We start from the raw sequence: 22,074 nt of genomic DNA on the forward strand, positions 1-22,074 counted from the left end.
GCCCGGAGGCCAATACCGTCGATTTGCGGCCACACTAACCCTAATCCGATATGGTAATACCGATTTTAGCGCTACTCCTCTCATTGGGGAGGAGTACAGAAACCGATTTAAAAAGCCCTTTATATCGATATAAAGGGCCTCGTAGTGTGGATGGTACAGCGTTAAATCGGTTTAATGCTGCTAAAATTGGTTTAAACATGTAGTGGAGACCGGGCCTAAATTTCAGTCTGGACTGGGGGGAAATTCCGTCTGATTGGCTTCCTTCCCTAATCAGGTCTGTAGCTGGAGGCAGCTCTCCTCACTTCTCCTTCCAACACCTCCCGCCTCCTTCCAGGAGCTGAGAAGATTTTTTTGGGGTAGAGAAGGTAGAGGGAGAAGCCGCCACCACCCTCAGAGAAAGGAAGGGAGAAGAAAGGATGCAAAGCAGCACTCATGTTAATAAAGGGTTAGTATCTCTCCCCATCCCCACAACAAGACCTGGGAAGAAGGAGAGGGTGTGAAGAGTATTTGGAGCTGCAGCCTGCCCCAAGCCTGGGAAGGGGGAAAAGTGAATGCTTCAGCAGCTGCCCATCCCCACAGCCTCAGATGCTGGTAATGAAAATACCTCAAGAGCTGCACAGGGAGCAAAGGTGGGGCTAGGAAGGCCAGAACTGAGTTGGGAGAGGGGCTGTGAGGTTCATAATTAAAAGCTGGGATGAGGGGACAGGCAGATATGGGGTTAGAAGGACACAGAATTAATGAGAATTTTGGAGTTTGGTGAGCAGCTGGAAGCTCCACACAATCAAGTAGCCAGCAAGCGCTTCTGCAGTGTGGGCTGGAATCCCCTTAATCAATAAATTTGGGAGAGCGGGCAACACTAATTGTCTGTCTCTCACAGCCACACAGCAGATGAGCAGGAGTTCAAAAATGAAGCCAGGGCACACACAAAGATCACACTGCAGTCTTTAACAAAATCTCATTATTTTGGGGGGAGGACGGTGTCTGACTCATGAGTTTTGAACTTTTGGAGTTGGCAGTAGCGTATTAAATTCTACTGGATTTTTTTACAGCAATTGCTGAAGAGCCCTATTGAATTGCTTTCTATGGCAATTCCCCTTTTGGATTTAGGGCAAGTCATTGAAACAGTTGCCCAGCTGTAAAATGGGGATGATACCAATTTAGCTGCTTTAGAGGGGTTTTATGAGTACAAATTTGCACAGTGCTTTGCATCATTTAAGCACTTTGCTGTATAAATATTACTGGAGATTAAAAGCATACAGACTTCATTCTTCTGAATGATTTCTTCATGCCAAAAAGTGAGGCGTCATAGAAGGCTGATGTTTACATATGTTTAGGTTTGGCACAAAGGTCATATATTCATTTAGCACATCTTTTATTTTATCTGGTTAGTTTTCCACTGCATTTTAACTTTTGATAGGCTGGAGGTGTATTCTGCAAGCAGCTTTGTGCCTTTATCAGATAGTCATCTTAAAACCATTTATATGCTGCCAAAATTTTAACACGCAGCTTCCTAACATTTTCCAGCTCAGAAGCCAATACACTTGATATTCACAGGGTAAAATATACTTCCTTATATCAGTTGCATGGGTGTTGCTATCACTCCTCTCCCAACTTCCCAGAATATATCATGCTTTCTACACATGCTATGTCATTAACCCTTCCACCTGCACACACATCCTCCACGTTTCCCACCATCCTCATGGAACCTCATCTACATGGTTGCCCTATCTGCCATCTGTTCCGCACATCAGCTATGGTTATGGTAGGTGGGTCATCCTGAAGCCTCTGTCCCTGGGGTGCAGATCAGTGAGGCATGGCATTTTGAGGTGGTGGCTCTCCCCTGCCTGGCACAGGTCTCTCCTGGCTGGTGTGTGTGTGTATATGTGTGTTTAGAGGATGGGGCAGGGGAGCTGGACTATCCCGGCTGATGTTTGACGCGCGCTGGGGGGAAGGGGGATTAGCAGGAGGTTGGAGAAATGAGGTCCCTGGCTTTCTCCTGTTTGTGGTTATTTATTCATTTGGCTGGGTAGGCAAACTTTGATCCATAGCGAGATGGCTACAGCCATAGGGGCCAGCAGTCCTGGTTTAGCTGGGACACACCTGGGTTTTTAAAACTCACCCTGGCTAACTGGTGTTGTAGCTAACGTCTAAGGTCTGCTTGGCAGCAAGAGGCATCTCTTCTAAAGCATCCAGCTCCTCCCCCCACAGCAGAGCAACAGCTCCCTCCCCCCCTCAGGCTGCTTCTCTTTTCTCTCAGCAGCAGCTGACCTCAGCCTTTCCCCTGCTGAAACCTGCAATTTTAATATGCTGAGCTGGCCTGAGGATTCTGGGGAGTATTAAAGAGATATCTCATCCTTTGAGACACACTTTTAACATAAAGGTTGTGGTGTATCTGGGGGAAGGGGGTAAGTAGCTCAATAAAACAATTCAGAATTGTTTGAACAACAGGCTGCTAGAATACAAAAAGGACCCTCGAAGTATGAGGCCCTGATGAATTCCACCAGGCTTTAGTTTATAACCTCCTTCTGACACCAATTCAACTAGCTCTGCACTAATGGTGTGAATGTTAAGGAAAGTATATCCAGATCTCTTACTGTTGTTTAAGAACTGCTGCAATGTGGTTACATTAGGAACCACCAGAATGAGTTTGGGTTGAAGAGGCTAAATGAGATTTCTCCATCATCAATGGATTAAGAGCTCAATCTGCAAAATTCAGATCCATATTTCAAAACTCCACACCGTGTGGAGGTGTTTGGATTTGGAGTTCCAGTTTGGACCCATCTCTAACATAAAACAAACATCCTCTCCCTCTTTCCCACAGCAAATAAATGCTATAATTGCCAAGTATGAACTTCATATCTTCCGGTGTGGTAAATCTTCTAAAAGTAGGTCAGTTCTCTCACTCCCTCACTGTGGTGCTTTCATGAAGTGATTATTCTGGAAGACGATTGCATGATTTTCAGCCTCATTCATGTCACCTATTTTATGCCAGGGTTAGACGAAGTAACCTATCATCTGGATGATGCACTGCAGTACATCGCCAGATTCAGACAAGTGAAGGGCAACTGCCAAATTACTTTGGCTGACTAATCACTCCGATACTGTCTTTTCATTACAAAGGGACTGTATCAGCTCACTCCCATGCTCTTTGGTCTTCACTTATGCACTGGCTGCATTTTACAGTTAAGTCTTGAACAGTATTTAGAGGAAATGCTGGAGGTGTCTGCTTCATTATATATATATATATATATATAATATATACACACTGTAAGTATATATTGTAGTTTGGTGGGTCAAAACCCGCACCAAGACTGCAATGTAGATGAAGATGGAGCACCCCAATAAAGAAATAAATTTCCTGTTTAAACTGAGGTCCCTGGCTGTTGTCCAATTGGGCATTCAAACCTCCAAGGCTGTGTGGCCTATTACAGGGCACATAAAAGTAACACATAAGGAAATATGGACTACAGTAAAACACTAAGTGTATTCATAAGAAGAAAAAATACCAAGTAAACCAGTTTTCATCTGAAACATCTCTTTTATATATAAAACTATAGACTACCCGTACGGATTATGAAGTGAGGCAGTCAAAACAAAAAGTTCATTCAACAACTAGTCAGCATTGCTTTTGTGTACATTTCGTAGGCATAATAATTAAAATAAGAGAATTAAGAACAAAACATTGAATTATAAAAATTCTCTTTAAATAAAAAAAAATGTAATGGCACTAAACCAGCAACAAAGTTATTTAAATTATCTAGCCACCAGAGTGAAATTTTACAGCTGTTCTTCTCATCAGCACTTTGTTCTTGATTAAAATAACATCTAGAGTTCCAGTAACATGTAATCTCTTTTTTAAAGAACGACAGATAAAGTATTATGAACACACACAGTTTGTTGTATTACACATCTAAATTGTCTTAGATTCATTACATTCTAGACTCATAAATATTTGCTCAAGCATTTTTTTTGTTTCTTTCTCCTTTCTTTGTATTTACAGTATAGTCTCTGTTCTATCCACAAGACTACTTGTGTTATAGAATTCCTGGGAACAATTCTTCCTGCCCCACTGCAATATTCTCTGCTGTTTTGATTAAAAACAAAAACAGAAAAATACCAAAAACACACAAACACAAATTGTTCATATGTTGTGTCTCTTATCTAAATGGAATAACTAACCAGCAGATGTGCACAAAACTCTTTCTATAAATAACACATACTATAACCTTTACAGTTATAGTCTATTGCAGATCTATGTTGCTGATGCAACAGATAGTTCTAACAGTGTAATTTTAAGTTCACTTGTGAATAATACAGTGTGAGAGCCTGATCCAAAGCTCGTTGAAAAGATTCCCTTTGACATCATTGGGTTTGGATCAGGTCCAAAAGGCCTGATTCTTCCCTTGGACATGTATGCAAGACTCCCTTTGAATTCAATGAGATCCATGTAAATGTGTCCAAGGGGAAAATTTGGTTCAGAGGGTATGTTTTTGCTGCAGAGTTAGATCAACCGTGTGGCACCAGGACTGATCTAGCTCAGGTGAGTAGCCATACTCAAGTTACTGGGTCTCCATTGGTGCTGCACTCATGTGTGTGTGGCCTAAGGGGCATATCCCATGTTTCTTCACTTCTGGGACTTGTTTGTCCTTCTGGGGTCATGGGGGGAATTGTGGGAAAGCACTGATGGACTATCAGCTCTCAAGTGGTTTAGCCTTTGTCCTCATTGTAAAGTGGGCAGCTTACCAGCCCAAGTGAAAGCAGAACTTGGCCTTTAGTCTATATCCCAGGATGGGCCAGCTAGCCTAGGTATAAAGCACAACAATAGTTAGGTAAGAGGGTTTGTGTGTGGTCAGCAGCCAGTTTGGCGGCAACACCAAGCAAGAGCCTCGGTTAACTCTGCAATGAAGACATGCCGGGGGAGGGGAGTTGATAAGTTTGCTAAATGAGAATTTCAGACCACAGTTACTCGTCACAGTTGTTTTATTTATCCCGAATGTTTGTGTTCTGCAATTCATAAGTAATTGGCGGTTTTTGGCAGTTCGCAAAATGTTTTGAAATCTGTCAGATGGTCTAAGAAAATCCAAAGTAGTGTATACAATGTCCCTGTATGGCACCGTAAAACAACTCAGTGCCTCTACATTGGATACTAACATTCCAATGTTAGAAAGGACGCTACTAAGGGTTGTAGGCTTTCAAACGGACCTTGACATGTGGTCCCATTTAAAAAAAATTTACCATCAAGAATAAAATCAAATCACCAGACCAATAATATAAAAGGGTGTGCAACTTAGTTTGTCTAGCAGGAATGCTGGGCAGAAATAGAAGTTTTCACAAAAAAAGTCATTATCAGTGAATTTCCATCAAAATATACCCCAAAAGAAAAAAATTGGGGCACACTGATTAAGACAGAGACAGGATATATTACATTACAGTTTGTCTCCTTTGAATCTCACAGTGTCCGAGGAAACTTTTGTCTCTGGAATCATATTTTTATTTAATATTTATATTACTGTAGCATTCAGAAGCCCCAGTCAAGATTGGGTTCCCCACCATGCTAGGTGCTATAAAAAACACATGTATAAAGAAAGACAATATAGATCTCCTTAGCGCAAAAAGGTTATAGATACGAACATAAGACCTGCCAGATGGGACCATTATCAAGGTACAGTGGTTGTCACTGAAAAGTCAACATTTAACTTCAGTTACCATGCAGTTACTCCTGAGTCTAAATATGCGTGGCGGGGAAAACTAGAATCTCAGATACTGCTGCGTGGTGACTGTGGTAAATGTTGCCACGTTAGTGGAAACCACTTGTAAGCGTTTGAATAAGCTTGACAATAATCCTTTAATAGTACAATGCATTTGAATGATAAAACAACATCCTGTCCTTTTAGAATACACAGTATTATGAAGTTCAGTTCACAGATTTTTCTTTTGTAATTTGTTATGTGTTTAACTATGCTTGCACTTTATAACCCACTCAGCATTTGGGTTGAGTTGGTACAGGTCCTTCATGTAGGTATCATCATCAAGGCAGCGTTCTCCTGATAAAAAGAGAAGTGTGATTAGATTTAGTAACCTAAAAAAGGGAATTTACTTTCAACATTCATAGAACTATTTCCAATCCATTTAGGTTTTTATACTGTGCCCATCACCATGGTATCTAACAAAGCAAAGGAAAAGTGATATCAAGGATTATTCTCTTATTTTTCTCTCCTGATTCGAAGGGGCTGTACTTTTAATTATCTTGTTCATAATTAGGTTAGATCCTTTGGATGATATAAATTGAGATATTTCACTGACTTCAGTGGATCTATGCTGATTTACACCAGCTGAGGATTTGATGCTACTGGGGATAAATCAAAAGGCTTAGTTTTATATTTAGATCTGAAGGTTGTTATATTTATGGTCATTTTCAATTCCTTTGGAGGGGAGTTCAAGAGGTGGGGCCTCAGACCAAGAAAGCTGTGCCCCTTACTACTCCCAACTCTTACCAGTCTTGCTCTTGTTGTTAACAGTCCCTTTGTATCCAGTGTGCACAGCTGTGTTGTGATAGGTCAAATCATGGAGAGAAAAGCAGTTTAACTTCTGCTATTTTATGCTAGTCTAGTGTCTAGTAGCTGTTACAAAAATACAAAAATTTAAGCATAAATGAACATGAGTATTGCAGTGATTAGAAAGGCAGCAAGTCAATATTAGTAAAGGTAGAACCATGAATATGTCGCCTTGTTTGGGTTGTAGTCTTCTATGTTTCCAAGTTCTTCAAGGAATTAATCGGCTATATATACACGTATTACATCCGCAAACTATGCTGAAATAATATTATTAAGGTTGCAAAGTCAAGCATTCAAAAGTTAGGAAATGCCAGAATTAAGGTTGCACGAGCAACTTTAATTCAGTCCCCTCCCCCCCATGCACATGCATTATGATACAGTCGTTAATTTTGCGATTGCGTCCCTGACACAAAGACTGCCCTCTTGCCAAACTTCAAATCCCCGCTTCAAAATGAAGGCACAAAAGCTTCTAAAAAAAAAAAGGTTAATGTAGGCCGTTTTCTCTCACCTTCTTATCAGAAATAGCCTATCCATTTAGGATGAAATTTCTCCTCCCTTTCTCTGCATTCCCCCCCACCCCCCCCGCCCAAAAAAAAAAAAAAAAAAAGAAAGCAGCCTGAGGCAGACACACAGCATGGAACATTTCAGCCCGAACTTTTACATTTTTGCAAAGTTATAAGCAGCTGAAAACAGGGTCTTATAATGGGTAGTGTCAGGCAACCTGCTGATGCTACCAGCCCTGCGTAGAATATACATGAAGGAGGAAAGACTCAGCAGCAACAGTCAATAATTAAATATATTGGTCATGTTGCTGCATTTCAAAGTGAGCTGTTGGTTCTTTCCTCTTTTGTGCAATCTCTGCATGAGTTTGCTATGTCATGAAGAAAATGATTGCCAAGAGAAGAAGAGCCAGGACACAGCAAATGAAAAGAAAGTCAGCCTATCTGCCTGCCCAATAGCTTAAAGTCAGGATGCTTCTCTTCACCAACCCCATAGTAACTGCTACAGTAATTAAAAGTAGAAAACACAGGGAGTGATAAAATGCAATTATCACAAGGCTTTATTAGCAAAGTGGAGGATTACTCAGGAGGCTTCCAGCATTCCACTATATGCCATAATAAGCTTGCAGAAAATCTCCAGCTTGCCACATCTTCACTTTAACAGGCACATAGAGTAACTACATTTCAAGTAGAGAGACTATTCAATAAACTGGTTTCTTCATTACAAAATAAGCAACCAGATATAAATTAGCAGTAAAAATTTCTCTCTCTCTCTCACACACACACAGCCCTACTCCCACAGCGCTTCCCAGTATTATAAAATACGTGTACTCAGATTATATACTATCTTTACATACATACATGCAAAGCAACCCAGTGTTATTTATATACAAACATTATATACTACCACAATATACCTGACATGTAGTACCATATAGGTCTCATTTCTACTAAAGTCAATTACAAGCTTTTTTTTCTATAATATTAAAATTGCTATAAAGTAAACAAATGCTCCTCTCCTAAAAACAGCCTTATGGAACTGAGACGACAGTCTTACTTGACAGATACAGAGAATCTGTGCAGACAGACAAGGAGAACCTGTGCAGTCATTTGATATAAATGAATACTATTTTTTTTATGGAGCATTAGGCACAGAATAAAAACCTTTGTGACTAGTTGCCCCGATAATGCTGTATTAGAAAAACTGAAGCATGTCTACAACACATTGTAAATTGTGCCTATAATAAAAGCTGATATTGTAACGATTTTTGGTTTTGATATAAATGTTTAAACTATTTTTAAAGCAGTAATATGGTAGAGGAAAAAATAGGTTAGCATCTGCAGAAAGTACAAAAGTATTAAGTTTTTGCTTAAAGATATAAATTTTGGTAAACTTAACAGGCCACAGTTAATAGAAAAAAATAAAGTAAATCCAGTTCATGTTGTCTAGTTCATGAATGATTTTTTAATTTGCTCAGCCCATTAAAATGTGTGGCTAGGGAGTGATTCTCAGTGTAGACTTCAGAAAGAAACACTTTTTTGTTCATTAAAGAAAAATTCTAGCACTGCATTCAAAATGGTGTTCTGGCAATTAATTATACTAAGCCACTCTCTTGTTTTAATAGCCTGTTATTCAGAGCTGGGAAACTTGCATCACGGGAAGGCCAGGGAATCTTTCCCATTGACAGTGACTTCCCCTGTGTTTGATGTGGAACACAGGAGTGAAGGTTGTAAGGGAAGCTCAAACAGTAAGCATGAAGAGAAAGATAGTTTTATTGTTCAGTCCACTTAAATATTTCTCCTTTTTAAAAATAACTAATTAGAAGAAGCTATGACAATGTCTCTCTCATTATGGGGAGATTATCAGATGCTATGGGCTACGGTGCCACCTACATGCTGATGACACCAGCGCTGTGCTTCTTCCTCACTAAGGTCTCCGTGATGCTTATCAGAGTAAACTAGGGCCATGGATTAAAATGCAGCTGGTTCAGGCTCATCCCAGGCAAAACAGAAGTGATGCCAGTTGGCAGGAGACAGCACTTCAGAGAAATGCAAAAGCCTGTGACCATGATCTCATCTCTTCCACACTTAAAGCTTTTGCACTCTTTTCTGTTGCCAGACACTCAGATAGCAACAATGTTCAAAACCTTCTTTTCTCCTCTACAACTGTGCAGGAATTGGTGGTAAGCTTTCCTGCCAGAAGACAACCATGCTTTCATCACCAATGCTTATAAGATACACCTGGTAAATACCAGAAAGGCTGCCCAGTTATTACAGTGTGTATGGTATTTAGCAGCCTAACTGCTGAACAGGACAGACCAACTTTGCCCGGGTTGCCTGTGCTGCTCTGGGTCCAGTTCCAGGTTCTGACCCTCATCTACAAAGCCCTGAATGATGTGAGCACATTACTTCAGTGACCACCACTTTCACCTCACACTGGCAAGGAAGCTGCAGTCAGTAGGGACTCTTCTGCCCAGGGTACAACTTGTAGGGGCTGGGAGAGAATGTTTTTTTTAGATGGCATAAAATGACAGAATCTGCTTCTGCTGCGGCTCGGACAGAGGCCATCGTTAGGGTGAGTTACAGACTTCACTTCTTCGTATCTGTAATGCTAATATATGTGTCATGTGGGGGATGGGGGGGGGGACTGAGAGTTGGGCCCTTCAAGTAGGAAGTTATGAAAAAGGAAGAATGGACAGTTTCTGGTTGGAGCATGCCTTGTATATAAACTTGTGGGTAAAAACATTAATATAATGATGATGGACACTTTAGAAATGCAAATAATCACAAATAAATACTAATAGGAATGCCGACTTAGCATATATCCATGATATAGATTATTACATGCTTTTGACCTACCTCTTACGATCCACTTTGGGCTTGATTCATCTGCCAAGGAGGACTGTGCACCCTTGCCCATGCAACCCTGAGGCACAAAAGATCTTTCCCCAGACATTTTTGCATGTGGGAGCCTTGACAGGCTTCCATAGAACCCAAGCCAGCAGAGGGTGACTGTGTTGAATCAGTGAACCCTTTGGATGTGAATATTCTGGCCCCTACTCCCTTTCCTTCCAGCACTGCCCACCTTTTAAGCTGTTCCAGGTGGCTCTGCATCAACATGCAGCTGCTGGGGTCCGGGAAGCTACTGGTGAACCCATGGAATGAATGAATCAAGCCCATAATTAATTCTAAACTTTATGATCCAAACTTTTGCCTCATTCATATTTACGTGCACCCACAGTGAAGTCAATAGGAGTCATGTGGATGTAACTGAGGGCAAAGTTAGGCCCAAGCAATCTCATTTCAGCAAGGGAATCTGTTGAGAAATCATCCTTACCAATATTTCCTCCAATTTCATATAAAAATACCTCTTCTTTCTTGAGAGCCTGGACAACTCCACTGTTAGGAACAAAACAAAATGATTAGCTATCCCACCAAATGGCATGCAATCAAACCACTTAAATGTGCCTGGGAAATGCGATGGTAGTTAAGGAAACTGACAATCCATCGAAATTATCTCTCCATTTCTATTTTACCCATCTCTGCACACCCAGAAAGGAAAAAGACTATCACACTCTCACATGCACACAAACACAGTAGGATCCAAAGTCCACCTAAGTTAATGATGTTGAAGTCCACCTAAGTTTCCAATGAAGTCAGTGGAATTTGGATTAGGCCCAAATATAGATACTGATTTACATCTGTGTCTCTCTCTCTCATAGATGTAAATATATTTAGATATGAATTAATGTTTTTTCCTGAAGGGTTTATCTTCTCTTTTCCCCATTCCTTTTTCTCTTAGACTTCTTTTCTTAGAGTTCCCCGCTAAATTCTCCACAGGAAGATATAAAAACTTACTGTGTTCCATGGATGCCATTCCTAACCCAGCTGACAAAACAGCAATTAATTCTCTACCAACATACTGCACTTTGGCATATTCCTGAAGGCCTCAATATGTAAGGATTTAGGCTGTAAGGAGCATTAGAAGTGCTTCTTGGAACAATCCAAATCGTTAGTTCATCAAATGTTTATTTGGACAAGCTAAATTCAGCTCACGTGGTCATTGAACTCACCTTAATTAACCATATCTGCTATTCTGTCAAACTATTTTAAAACGTTTTTTGTGATATGAAATACTAAAAGCCACTTATTCTGAAATATTAGTAAAACAAAAAGGGATTTGTACCTCTTCTGGCTGAGAAACCTGGCTACTATATCACTGGCTTTTAGTTCTTCCGTCAGCTGTATTGCCATGGAAACTTTCGAAAGATGAGGCGCTTGCACCCGTATCACTCCCTGAGGAACATCAGCCTGCAAAGCAATAATGAAATTGGAACAAAGCTGCTAGCAGCTGGCTTTGATGAGTTTCTCCAAATACTGCATGGAATAAGTAATTTAGTACAATGCTCTGTAAAGTATGCTTAACTACTGTCTACATCACTGCAGAAAAATGTTAACTATGTTGTAATTTACTAAATTACATCAGACCCTCAAATCTCTTTTTAATGGCAATAGAGAACTTTATAACAAAAGAACAGTAAGATTTAATTGTTTTCCATAGATGTTATGAATGATAACAGTAACGATTATTGCTATATTAAGAGACAATTTCAGCATGTTATGAAGTTTGTGTGTTTGATATTGTAGTACGTGAACCAGATTCAGAAAGGAGATGTTGTATGCACTAGCACCAGGCAAAAATTTCCAGTTTCCTTTAACCGGAATTTCACAAAAGATCTTACAAATGTATTCACATACCAACCTAATTTGTTCAATTGATTTTTTAACAAAATCTTCTTCCTTTCATATAGAGACACTCACAAATCATTTGTGTAGCTTTTATCATCCTTTTCTTGTTCTCAAGACTTTGTTCAGCAACTCAGCATGCACTTTTGACTACATAATGGATATATTTTATTTCAATCTATAAATCCTGTGGTGATGAATATCAAACTTATATCAGTGCAGAGAAATGATTGCTTTTTCTATTCAATATACAATACTGACATTTGGCATTACAAGAAGGCATAATTTATTTATATTGTCAGTCCTAATTTTTATTCTTAGAAAACTTAGATAATTTTTCTGTACATATAAACTACCATTTGCCAGCTTCCAAATGTCCTTGTTTTGATAGGAAAAGAAGTATGAGTCAGGGTTACTGCAAAGAAGTATGAGGAGTTCTGAGAGGTAATTCTTCCCCCCCCCCCCCCCAAACACTGTGATTGTAAAGCTGGATGTTTGTTATTTCATTATCAGTGAATAGTATCAGAGGTACAGAGGTCATAGAAGTAAGCCTTGAAATATTCACGTACACCAACATGAATCTGGAGCAACTCCATTGAAATCAGTAGAGTTAGAGTGGTGTAGAACAAGTAGAAATAAGATTAGAATCAGACCCATAGGTTACTGAGTACAAATGTCATCAGACTGTAAATTGCACCATGGTGCTGAGTTCTGCAGTGATAAAATAAGTCTGATCTTAAACCAGTGGACTAAGAACAATCACAGCTTAGGCTGTACCCCAGCTACTTTCACAGTCTTTTCATGTATTTTACAACTCTCAGAATTGAACTGCTGGATTTAACACCTAGTCATGTCTGAAGAATTTACAACTGGTGGATCAAGAGTCTGCAAGAAACTACTAGCAGTGATAGTGGATCATGACCATAAGCATCCGTCAGACTGTATACACAAACTAGCTCGTGCTTAAATAGCTCTTGCCTGTCTTCAGAACTGTTATGAACAAATTCACTGTCAACAAGGGAGCAATCTTGAGGGTGGAAAGGCTATTATACTGAGAAGCCTTTCCCTGTGTTTTGCATAGTAAATTTAAATCAGCCTTCATCTTAGTATTCAGTTGGATTGTAGTGATTAATTTTTTTGCTCATCTGGCATATGATGGATGTGTGTGAAAACTGCTTGCCTGTGTGAGTGGGAACAAGTGTGTTAAGAATTTCCACAATATTGTGACATCAAGGTCGTAGGTTAAATGGAAAACTTGTTTCATAGCTAAGGAAAATGAACCTCTTGTCATCTTCAACTCCTAAATTTCTTGGGGGAAGTTCATGTTCAGCCACACCTACATTGAGGATACCTTACCTGCAGAGAGTGATCCTCAGCTGCACCTAGCCTATGTTCAATGCAGCTGATAGAGAAGGGAGAGGCAAAAGTGGCTTTAAAGTATCTTTCTGCTTTTCCCATCTCTGAGGCTTATCGTGGGATAAAATGGCTGCTACAAGTTACCTTGAGTGACAAGATGAGAGAGACAGAAGTTGGTACAATAAAAGATATTACTTCACTCACCTTGTCTCTAATATCCTAGGACTAACACAGCTACAATAACACTGCATACAGCTAGGTTACATTGGACCATTACGCAGCCAAGGACTGCTCTGTCCTGCCTGTGACATGACCCCTCTCTGCCATGTAATGTCCCCTATGCCAAGAGAGAAGGGATAGTGGATGACATATAACTGGTTATGCCATCCATGGATTTTCCTACCTCAAGGGAACCCCCAGTTGCCTGACTAAAGCTGATTTCAAGTCCAGCTTGGTCCTTGCGCCGTAACAGTAAGGAGACTTAACCAGAGCCATGGATCTGGCCCACACAGCAGTAAATATGGATGTTTTGGAAAGCAAGTAACCCTCAGGAGTTTCTAAGAAGTAGTCATTAAAGCAAAGCCTGTCTAACACTTAAGTCCTACTTAGCCCTTATTCTGAGAGTGGAACTTAAATGGTGCATAGGGAATGTGTTCTGCAGAAAGGTGAAGATAATTGCCCACACACAGGCTATAGGGTGAAAGAGAGACCCTACCGCCATTTAGAAACTATCCTGCACATATTACAGTAATTTTAAAATTATGGCATTAACTTATAATCCACACACTGACGCACTGTGGGACTGCACGGTATGTAAATTGTGTAGACATTCGCCCCATTTATTTAGAAGTCTAATGCTGCAAACAAGGAAACAGATGGACGCTTAAAGATGTGCTCCTGAGAGTCCTGAAATCTCAGTATTCTACAGTTATCTCTGTTATTTCAGTACTCTAAAGAACAAGTCCAGACGTATCACTTACTGTCTCATCACTGTAAGAAGGCATTTAGTGTAATCAGAAACTATACATTATAATCACAAGTCTGAATAATATAAGATATCCAAATATGAATACTGTGCTTCCCTGCATCAAATATTATGGAATGCCTTGTACAGGTAAAAAGGATTTATGAAATAAACTGAAATTAGATTTTTCAGTAACCCTACAGAGCCTTTTCAGACTTAAAGCCGGTACTTGAAATAATACAGGTATATTTACAACTGGGTTATGATCCGTTACATGAAACCTCAGTCCTAATTCTTAAATGGCTTGTGGGGAGCGGGGGGAGAGAGAGACAGATGTTTTTGACTGTAAATGCTCAGCACCACCACCATCAGTTAAAAATAAAAAAGATCTAAAAATAGTGATTGATTGAACTACTTCACTATATTCTGCTGCAGTTTCTGTATTGCAGCAGATGATGGCAGCATTCTTTTAGGTGCCAGCATCCTAATTGTACTGAACTGTTTTCAAAGAATCTATATGCCATTCCCATTTTAAATGATAAGTGTAAAGGAATTATATGTTAATGTTTGGCTATCTCCATTTTAAAAGATAGATAGATGGAAAACTCACTGTTTGCATGTGTATTTGGAAGGAAAGTTGAGTGGTGTCTGGGGAATCAGTCTGTTTTGAAATTGTGTCCTGGTCGGGGATGTTTCAAATCCGGCATCAGTCCTCTGAATATAGGTAAGAAATGTTGAAAACTCTAGCCTCCATCTTGCAGTACAGATGCTATGTTGCAGATTCTTTTACCTGAATGGAGTTCATTGTATACAAGGGTCTGCACTGATCCATTTGTTTGCAGGATCAAGGACTAAGCTTTTGCCTAATGGCAGAAATGCAGTCAAATACCATGCCTGCAAATGCCACTTCTGAGTCACTCTATACAGGACTTTGAAATGCTGATTTATTAGTGGTACAACACTGAGACCAGAGCAACCATCTCTAGAGGTAGCACTTTTGCAAAGAATGTCGCACAATGACCATTCTTCAGATGGGTATTCTTGGGGGGACTGTGTGGAGAGTACTTTCATATCCCAATATAACTAGTTACTGATATATTTCTACTTCCTAAATTATGGCTGCCTTGCAAATACACTATCAGTTTTTTTAATTCTGTGAAGAAGTGGACATCTAAGTTTAACTGGCAAGTTATTTCACGTCCTTTAAATGTCACATGCATACTTCAACTTTTCCTAAAAAAATCTCTAAATTACACAAATTAGGGGTTGTTTTCTTGTAAAAGTATATACTTCTCTGTTACATCTCCTTGCAACAAACCCCCAGGGTTGTGTTTTTGTACAAGTACATGGACTTTTATGTGTACATTCTTTTCAGCCTCTCTCCAGTTTGCTGCCTGTTCTATTCCTGTGAGAAAATAGGGAACTGATATAAACATGAATCCTATGCTGCAGTGTGCTGTGAAAAAACTAAATCCTGTTACCCAAGACAAAAGAACAAAACAGACAGGAAGATCAGAGGGATGTTGCAACATACACATGTGGCATAAATCAAACAGCTGACAGGTCTAATTTTTGGCCTAATGGCCTTGATAAACTGTAGTCCTTATGTATCAAAGCTTGCCCAAAGCCACAAATGAAATAGGAAATCAGACAATTCAGGCCAGTGCAGTTTTACAGCCTTCCACAAGATGTCTCTAGCTCACTGAAATCTGGAATATGACCTCTGCTAAAGTAGATCTGTTACAGTCATCCAAGCCCAATTTTTATTCATTATGATACAAGGGAAACACATATTTGGTGTTACTTGGTTGTGTGTTTAAAATATCTATTACCTTCACAGGGTCTTTTTCAGATACATTAAATTTAATAAAGTAGATTTTACTGGTAAACAAACTGAAAAGTATGTTATATTTAACTAATTGGAAATAATGATGCAACCTATGTGTTTGGGGTAAATACCCCACATTAAGAGTGACAATCCAATTAGAAGATCCAATGTTTCAGACCAACAGGAAAAAAAATCTCCAAAACCCACATGCACTTCAAAATCAGAATGTGTTTATGCTGAGTGGCTGTTACATTGAAATCTATTCTTAGTAATCACATCCAGGACTGACAAAAATTGGTTGCTTAATGAAGATGGGGCTGTAATGAATATGAAGCCAAATTGTACTCTGTATCTGGGAATACAATGGGATGGAATCTTAAGACAGTGGAAACTTGGACAGATGACTAGGGAGGAGTATAGAAATATTGCTCAAGCATGGAGGGGTGTAATCAGGAAGGCCAAAACAGGAGTTGCAGCTAGCAAGAGATGAGAAGGGTAACAAAAAGGGTTTCTACACGTATGTTAGCAACAAGAAAAAGGTCAGGGAAAGTGTGGGACCCTTACTGAATGGAGGAGGCAACCTAGTGACAGATGATATGGAAAAAGCTAAAGTACTCAATGCTTTTTTTGCCTCTGTCTTCACAGACAAGGTCAGCTCCCAGACTGCGGCACTGGGCAACACAGAATGGGGAGGAGGTGAGCAGCCCTCAGTGGTGAAAGAACAGGTTAAGAACTATTTAGAAAAGCTGGACATGGACAAGTCCATGGGTCCAGATCTAATGCATCCGAGAGTGCTGAGGGAATTGGCTGATGTGATTGCAGAGCCACTGGCCATTATCTCTGAAAATTCATGGCGATCGGGAGTGGTCCTGGACAACTGGAAAAAGGCAAATATAGTGTCCATATTTAAAAAAAGGAAGAAGGAAAACCTGGGAAACTACAGACTGGTCAGCCTCCCATCAATCCCTGGAAAAATCATGGAGCAGGTCCGCAAGGAACCATTTTGAAGCACTTGGAGGAAAGGAAGCTGATCGGGAACAGTGAACATGGATTCACCAAGAGCAAATCATGCCTGACCAACCTGATTGCCTTCTATGATGAGATAACTGGCTCTGTGGATATGGGGAAAGCAGTGGACGTGATATATCTTGACTTTAGCAAAGCTTTTGATACGGTCTCCCACAGTATTCTTGCCAGCCAGTTAAAAAAGTATGGATTGGATGAATGGACTATAAGATGGACAGAAAGCTGGCTCAATGGGTAGTCATCAACAGCTTGATATCTAGTTAGCAGCCAGTATCAAGTGGAGTACCCCCAGGGTCAGTCCTGTGGCTGCTTTTGTTCAACATCTCTATTAATGATCTGGATGATGGGATGGATTGCACCCTCAGCAAGTTTGCAGATGACACTAAGCTTGGGCAGAGAGGTAGATACACTGGAGGGTAGGGATAGGGTCCAGAGTGACTTAGACAAATTGGTGATTGAGCCAAAAGAAAGCTGATGAGGTTCAGCAAGGACAAGTGCAGAGTGCTGCACTTAGAACAAAAGAATCCCATGCACTAGGCTGGGGACTGACTGGCTAAGCAGCAGTTCTGCAGAAAAGGACCTGGTGATTACAGTGGATGAGAAGCTGGATATGAGTCAGCAGTGCCCTTGTTGCCAAGAAGGCTAACAGCATATTGGGCTGCATTAGTAGGAGCATTGCCAGCAGATCGAGGAAAGTAATTATTCCCCTCTATTTGGCACTGGTGAGGCCACATCTGGAGTAGTGTGTCCAGTTTTGGGGCCCCCACTACAGAAGGGATGTGGACAAATTGGAGAGAGTCCAGCAGAGAGCAACGAAAAGGATCAGGGAGCTGGGGCACATGACTTACGAGGACAGGCTGAGGGAACTGGGCTTGTTTAGTCTGCAGAAGAGAAGAGAGAGGGGGGATCTGATAGCAGACTTCAAGTGCCTGAAGGGGGGTTGCAAAGAGGATGGAGCTAGGCTGTTCTCAGTGATAGCAGATGACAGAACAAGGAGCAATGTCTCAAGTTGCAGTGGGGGAGTTCTAGGTTGGATATTAGGGAACACTATTTCACTAGGAGGATGGTAAAGCACTGGAATGGGCTACCTAGGGAGGTGGTGGAATCTCCATCCTTAGAGGTTTTTAAGGCCCGGCTTGACAAAGCCCTGGCTGGGATGATTAGTTGGTGTTGGTCCTGCTTTGAGCAGGGGTTTGGACTAGTTGACCTCTTGAGGTCTTTTCCAACCCTAATCTTCTATAATACTATGACAGTGATTTTATAAGGGTTGTGTCTTGTACAGGCTCTACTGTATATTCGGTTACTTAACAACTTGACAATTTGTCCTCATCCCTGTTTTAAAAAAAACAATAATCCTCTCAGTCTACTAGATTTTAAAAATCCCTTTCCTTTCCCTACCCAGATATTGTATTACAGTGCCTGACAAGTGTTTCACTGCATTTGTTATTGACTGTAAGTGAGTTGTGATCACATTCCAACATGGCTACCATCTGACCTGATAGTGTCCAGAACTGAATAATATGCACTACATATAGTTGCTGAGTGTAGCTTTATATAATGGAATTATTATAAAGAAGAATGTGGTGCACAGACCTTTATGCTTTTGTGGTGGCTTTCCACTGCTCTCTTCTATGGTTCACCATCAGTTAACATTGTGCTGGAATCATGACCATGTACCCAGAAAATTCAAAGAGCAGCAGAAAAGGTATTTTCTACCTGAAAACGCAATCAATTCTGTGCATATTTAGCAACAATCATAATATATACCTGGGAAATTTAACAGTCTCCAATTAAGCCTTTGTACTATTTGCTAAAAGATAATGTATGAATATGTTTTAAATGTTATTAGGATATATAAACACAATAAAAGAAGACAATACTTCAGGACGAGATTTTCAGAAGTATCTGGTGATTTTGTGTGCTTGTTTTTTTGAGTATCCAAACTGAAAAAATCCTAATGGCACTTGATTTTCACAGGATGGGTGCTCAGCACTTTCTGAAAATCAGGTCCCTTTAAGGTGTGTCTAGTTGGACACCCACGAATTGAAAGTCACCTGTCAGTTACACTGAGGTAAATCAATTCACTTCTCTCTATGTAAAAGGAGAATATGGCCCAATAACTATGATTTGACAAGAGCCTATTTTCTTACATCATTGGGGCTCTTGTCTTGCTTTTCATGTTTTTCCTTGTCATAAGCCATCTTTTTCAGCAGTTTCTTCATAGCTTTGTCCTTTTTCTCCTTCTTCTGACTTGCAGTGTTTTGCTTTCTCACTTGGTTGACAATAAATTTAGGAATCTGAAAGAATATGCATCTTAATTATCAACACACATAGAACTTCCTTGAAATACTAAACACCTACCAAAACTTTCTAAGTGACAGGCTGTCAGATGGGCCTTGCAAAAGCTAATATTTATTTCCAGTAACAAACACTCATAAACAATCTAAGGCCTTGACCCCACATTTGGGATTTGCTGGTGTTGAAATTAATGAGGTTATTTAAGGAGGAAGGTCTCAACACGAGTATGATTGACAGAACTGCGCCCTCACATAGTGTCTCTACTTCCCTGAATCAAAAAATATTAAATAGGGAATCTGTATTACAAAGTTTGCCTCATAATAATTCTGTAAGTATGAGAATGTTGGAGGAGATTGGAGATTATATAATGTAGCTAGTGGAAAACAAAGCCCCACGTTTCACAGGGCTGATCTATATCCTGCTTGTAGGTCTTTCATAGGAACTGTCACGACATAACTAATTTTCTCAAAGGATGACTGGCCCTATACAGCAATACATTTCAAAACAGGCGACTAAGATCTTGAGGTTGAAAGAAACAAATTACTCATTAGATGGGTCATTGTTATAGACTATACAAAGGTATCCCAGATGACTTATCTTTTAGATCAGGTATTCTACATAGATATAGTCTATATATCACATTAACAGTCAGACTGAAAAAGTCTAATTTTTCTCTCATCTATAATGATTTTACCATTTGTGTAACTTCACTGAAAATTACCCATCAGTTAGGGCCCAGCTGTGCCCTTTGCTGCCTCTCCCTCTTCCCCTCTCCCATCCAGTGTGTCAATCTACTGCTACATCACTGGCAGGGGTTCAGATGCCTCCTCGCTCTTTGAAAGCAATGATGGTTTGATTGTGATTTTGTAAGACTTAGGAAAAATGCATATTTTTTTAAAGAACAAACTTACTGTCCAAAGAAGTTTTTGGTATTTAATCATAAAGCGCATGACGTTTGCTGTTCCAGCAGCCATAACAAACTCGCTTTGTTCAATAGTCTTTGAGCCTAACCCATGAAACGTGAAGAGGTTTGGGGCCATCACCACTGCAACATTATTTAATGTCATTTTATTTTTATCACGATGTTCAATTACCCTTTGGAGGAATTCAAGCAGTATCTGAAATGAAAGTAGCACTTCAAAGCAAGTTCTGTACATGAAAAAATCATATAGAGTGAAGCATCATGTTATGTATTCTTTGAAAAAGCTTTTTATGTCCTTGTTAAAAAACAGGGTTATATAAGAAAGCAAACAATGATGGGAAGTGCAGATGGGTTTATACTCAAGGCTGCAATATGAACCTCCTTACACCACTTTACTGATGAGGTCAAACCCTGACTTGGAGCTGAGAGTGTGAAGAAGTAAATTATTCTTCATTAGCTTTGGGGTAAAATTTTGTAACGCATCTAAGGGTACATCTACACTGCAATTAGGCACTGGCCGCTGGCCCATGCCAGCTGACTGAGGCCACGTCTATACGACGCGCCGTATCGGCGCGTTACAATCGATTGCTCGGGGATCGATATATTGCGTCTCATCTAGATGCGATATATCGATCCCTGAGCGCGCTTACATCGATTCCGGAACTCCACCAAAACCAACGGAGTTCCGGAATCGACATGGCGAGCCGCGCACATCGATCCCGCGAGGTGAAGACGGGTGAGTACATCGATTTTAGATAATCGATTTCAGCTACGCTATTCTCGTAGCTGAAATTGCGTATCTAAAATCGATTTTTGCGCTTCGTGTAGATCTGGCCTGAGGCTCATAGGGCTTGGGCTAAGGGGCTGTTTAACTGCAGTGTAGACATTTGGGCTCAGGCTGGCATCCGGGCTCTGGGACCCTAAGCTGTGCTGAAAGCCTTCTTTATTTATTCCAGTCATGCAGACTACAGATGAGTAGAGCAGTGCTTTGTGAGCCACAGGTAGTCAGTGGAACTGCTTCTGTCACAGTGACAAAGCACTCGTCAGTCTCTAAAGCAATGACACTTTCAGCTAGCTCTAGCCCAGCCTCTGTGCATTTCCAGTGGGGATTTTGTCAAACAAGACTAAAAAAAAAAAAAAAAAAACCTATCCAGGCAACTCTGCACCATATACAGCTCTTCTAAAAATGTTCTTTGTCTGGTGCAATTTCAACAGTGACCAAAACCAAAGCTTAGCAGAGGAGAACAGAGCCAAACAGCAAAGTGATCTGGAAGGTTTAGAGCAACGGGGGCAGCTGGTATCAAAGGGAAATCCTAACTTGCAAAAAGGGAACATAAACAGTACAGATAAAAATTTGGGATATAGGCAAACAACCGCATCCATCACATTCAAGTGAGTTTATTTCCTTTTTATTTCTATGCTATTCTAAAATTGTTTTTTCATGGAAACCACCAATAGATGCTGCAGAAAAGGTACTGAACTGGGATTGTGATTAGAAGGTTTGAAGGAGAGGTGGTTCATTACAAGATCATTGTTATTAGAATCTCTCGTAAAATTTTTAGGAGTGCTTAAGGCCCAGATTTTTAAAGGTATTTAGACTGTAACACCTAATTGATTTAGGAGCCCGAGATTCATTTTCAAAAGTGACTTGGGCACTTTAGGAGTCTAAGTCCCACAGAATTTCAATGAGACTGAAAGTACGTCTACACTGCACTCTGAGGTGTGATTACAGCTCAGATAGACATACCTATGTTAGCGTGACGAAAAATTGTTGTGTAGATACAGCAGTGTGAACTTCAGTGTAAAGTCTACAATCCAACCAAGGGCCCTGGATACCTACTTGCATTGCTGAAGCCTGCTCCACAGCATCTACACTGCTG

The 22,074-nt window shown here is 40.2% G+C and overlaps 1 protein-coding gene across 5 annotated transcripts in view; it reads right to left on the reverse strand.

The window, feature by feature from the left end:
• Positions 1 to 3,518: 3,518 nt before the first annotated feature.
• The window catches only part of ARHGAP18 (Rho GTPase activating protein 18), a 144,017-nt gene continuing 125,461 nt past the window's right edge, over positions 3,519 to 22,074 (reverse strand). For 4 of the 5 annotated variants that reach the window (XM_032803468.2, XM_075063940.1, XM_032803467.2 and 1 more), the window contains 5 exons: positions 20,184 to 20,390; positions 19,125 to 19,271; positions 11,241 to 11,365; positions 10,392 to 10,453; positions 3,519 to 6,044 (listed from right to left, as the gene is read on the reverse strand). In XM_032803468.2, the coding sequence (XP_032659359.1) occupies positions 5,953 to 6,044; positions 10,392 to 10,453; positions 11,241 to 11,365; positions 19,125 to 19,271; positions 20,184 to 20,390 (633 nt within the window). In that variant the 3' untranslated portion in view covers positions 3,519 to 5,952. Of the gene's footprint in view, positions 6,045 to 7,185; positions 7,732 to 10,391; positions 10,454 to 11,240; positions 11,366 to 19,124; positions 19,272 to 20,183; positions 20,391 to 22,074 lie in introns of those variants that run through there. The other variant, XM_032803469.2, reaches the window with a different exon arrangement.

This window comes from Chelonoidis abingdonii, chromosome 3, assembly GCF_003597395.2.
Source record: "Chelonoidis abingdonii isolate Lonesome George chromosome 3, CheloAbing_2.0, whole genome shotgun sequence".
NCBI classification, from domain to species: domain Eukaryota; kingdom Metazoa; phylum Chordata; order Testudines; family Testudinidae; genus Chelonoidis; species Chelonoidis abingdonii.